This window comes from Sebastes fasciatus, chromosome 13 (assembly GCF_043250625.1).
Source record: "Sebastes fasciatus isolate fSebFas1 chromosome 13, fSebFas1.pri, whole genome shotgun sequence".
In the NCBI taxonomy this organism is placed as follows: Eukaryota; Metazoa; Chordata; class Actinopteri; order Perciformes; family Sebastidae; genus Sebastes; species Sebastes fasciatus.
The window spans coordinates 33,188,545-33,190,547 of record NC_133807.1 but is presented as its reverse complement, the minus strand read 5'-3'; the positions used below and the strand labels follow the sequence as shown (position 1 = coordinate 33,190,547).

Sequence of the window (2,003 nt, the reverse complement as noted above, 5' to 3'; positions counted from 1 at the left end):
GAGGACTGAACTTAAAATATTTAAAGTAAAAGTATACACTGTTCAGTATAATATACTTAATGTAGTTAAAGTAAAAGTATACACTGTGCAGTATAATATACTTAAAGTATTTAAAGTTAAAGTATGCATAGTACAGTTAAGTATATTTGAAGTATTTAAAGTAAAAGTATGCATTGTGCAGTAAAATGTACTTAAAGTGCTTAAAGTAAAAGTATGCATTGTGCAGTAAAATGTCATATACAGTATATCACTCAAAATGTTTGAATAAATGCAGTTAGGAGTTAATAAATGTAAATATAATACATTCATGTCTTAAAAGTTGACAGTAAAACAAAGTTAACAGTAGTTTTATTTCTGTAAATGATGAGACTTTTTCTAAATGTTTGTGAGCGTGTAATGACATTAACATATGAGATGTGAAGCAGAGGTGATTTCCAGGCATGTTTTCACTCTGCAGATATAAAAACAGTGAACAGACTCTTCTATTGGCTCCAGTTAGACCAACATTGATGCTTCATATATGTTTGATTCTATATATGCAAACTCAGTGAGCTTCAGCTATAAAACATCACATCAGGCTGTCAGAGGAGTTCACAGCACGTCAGCTTCAACATCAACCATGTTCTCTGGAGCTCTGCTGCTGCTGTTGGCAGCTGGATGTGAGTCTCTCTGGATCTGTCAACACTTCTTCTTTTACAGTACAACTTGATATTTTTCTGTTAAAAAACATGTTCTTGTTTTTTTAACAGGTGTGAAGGGTGAAACGTTGACTCAGCCAGCCTCTGTGACTGTGCAGCCAGGTCAACGTCTGACCATCACCTGTCAGGTCTCTTATTCTCTTGGCAGCTACCACACAGCTTGGATCAGACAGCCTGCAGGGAAAGGACTGGAGTGGATTGGAATGAAATATACTGGAGCTTCATACTACAAAGATTCACTGAAGAACAAGTTCAGTATCGACTTAGACTCTTCCAGTAAGACAGTGACTCTAAACGGACAGAACGTGCAGCCTGAAGACTCTGCTGTGTATTACTGTGCCAGACACACACAGTGAGAGATGATAATAGGAGAGTCATACAAAAACTACTTCCTCTATTTACCACCACCACCACTGGGAACACTCTGTTATCTCAGCATCACTTTATTTTTGTAATACTGTTGATTAAATTATCTGTATTAGTGTGGTGAAACTGGGTCCACATGTCTTAATAAGTACATGCATGAAGATCATTTAAAAACATACGTTTTGTTAACATTTTAAAACAGAAAGCTTCCATGTGATTTGCAGATTTTACACCAATTTTGTTTTCATGAAAAATACATAAAATCCACAAAGTTCTGAAATCAACACATTTTACAGCGATCAAAAAGGAGCATTTATATATTTAGAAAGTTAAATGGTAACTTCAGTCCACCCTAAACTAGATACATTTTTAAAAGTTGATTATCTCAAAGAAACCTATAAATAATGTTTTCCTTAAAGACACCAGAGGCCTGTACTACGAAGCAGGATTTGCGGTTATCGAGGTAACTTCAGGGTTAACTCTGGGTTTTCCGTACTACGAAGCTGGTTTACTTCTTACCGGGGTAGATCACCATGGTTTCTTATGCTGAACGGCTAACCTGCTCCGGAGCAGGTTATGTTCCAGATCAGAGATCAACTCATGTGAAAACACCTCCTACTGACCAATCAGAGCTCAGTGCGGTGATTGTATGATAATATTACACACATAATGAAGAAGTTACCGTCATAATCCAGACTAAAAACAACACAGTTTAAACTGACATATGCAAGAAGGACAGTTGGATTTATGTTGGGGGTGTTTACCGCTTTGAATTATATTTTTATATTTATTTATTTTTACTTGCTCTTGAGTCCGTTTCACACCGTCAGAGAGGGGGGTAGCAGGAGAAAGGATGTTTAAATAGTCATAGACGCCACATTTTACATGCAGTGTTAAAAAAGGTGTAATCCATTCATCTATTACACTCTTTGAAGCTAT

At 36.2% G+C, this 2,003-nt stretch overlaps 1 gene segment (V, D, J or C); it reads left to right on the top strand.

Moving 5' to 3' along the window:
- The first annotated feature begins 619 nt into the window (after positions 1 to 619).
- On the top strand, positions 620 to 1,054 carry LOC141781649 (Ig heavy chain V region XIG14-like). The segment is given in 2 exon segments: positions 620 to 659; positions 750 to 1,054. Coding segments are annotated over 2 exon segments (345 nt in total).
- Positions 1,055 to 2,003: the final 949 nt, after the last annotated feature.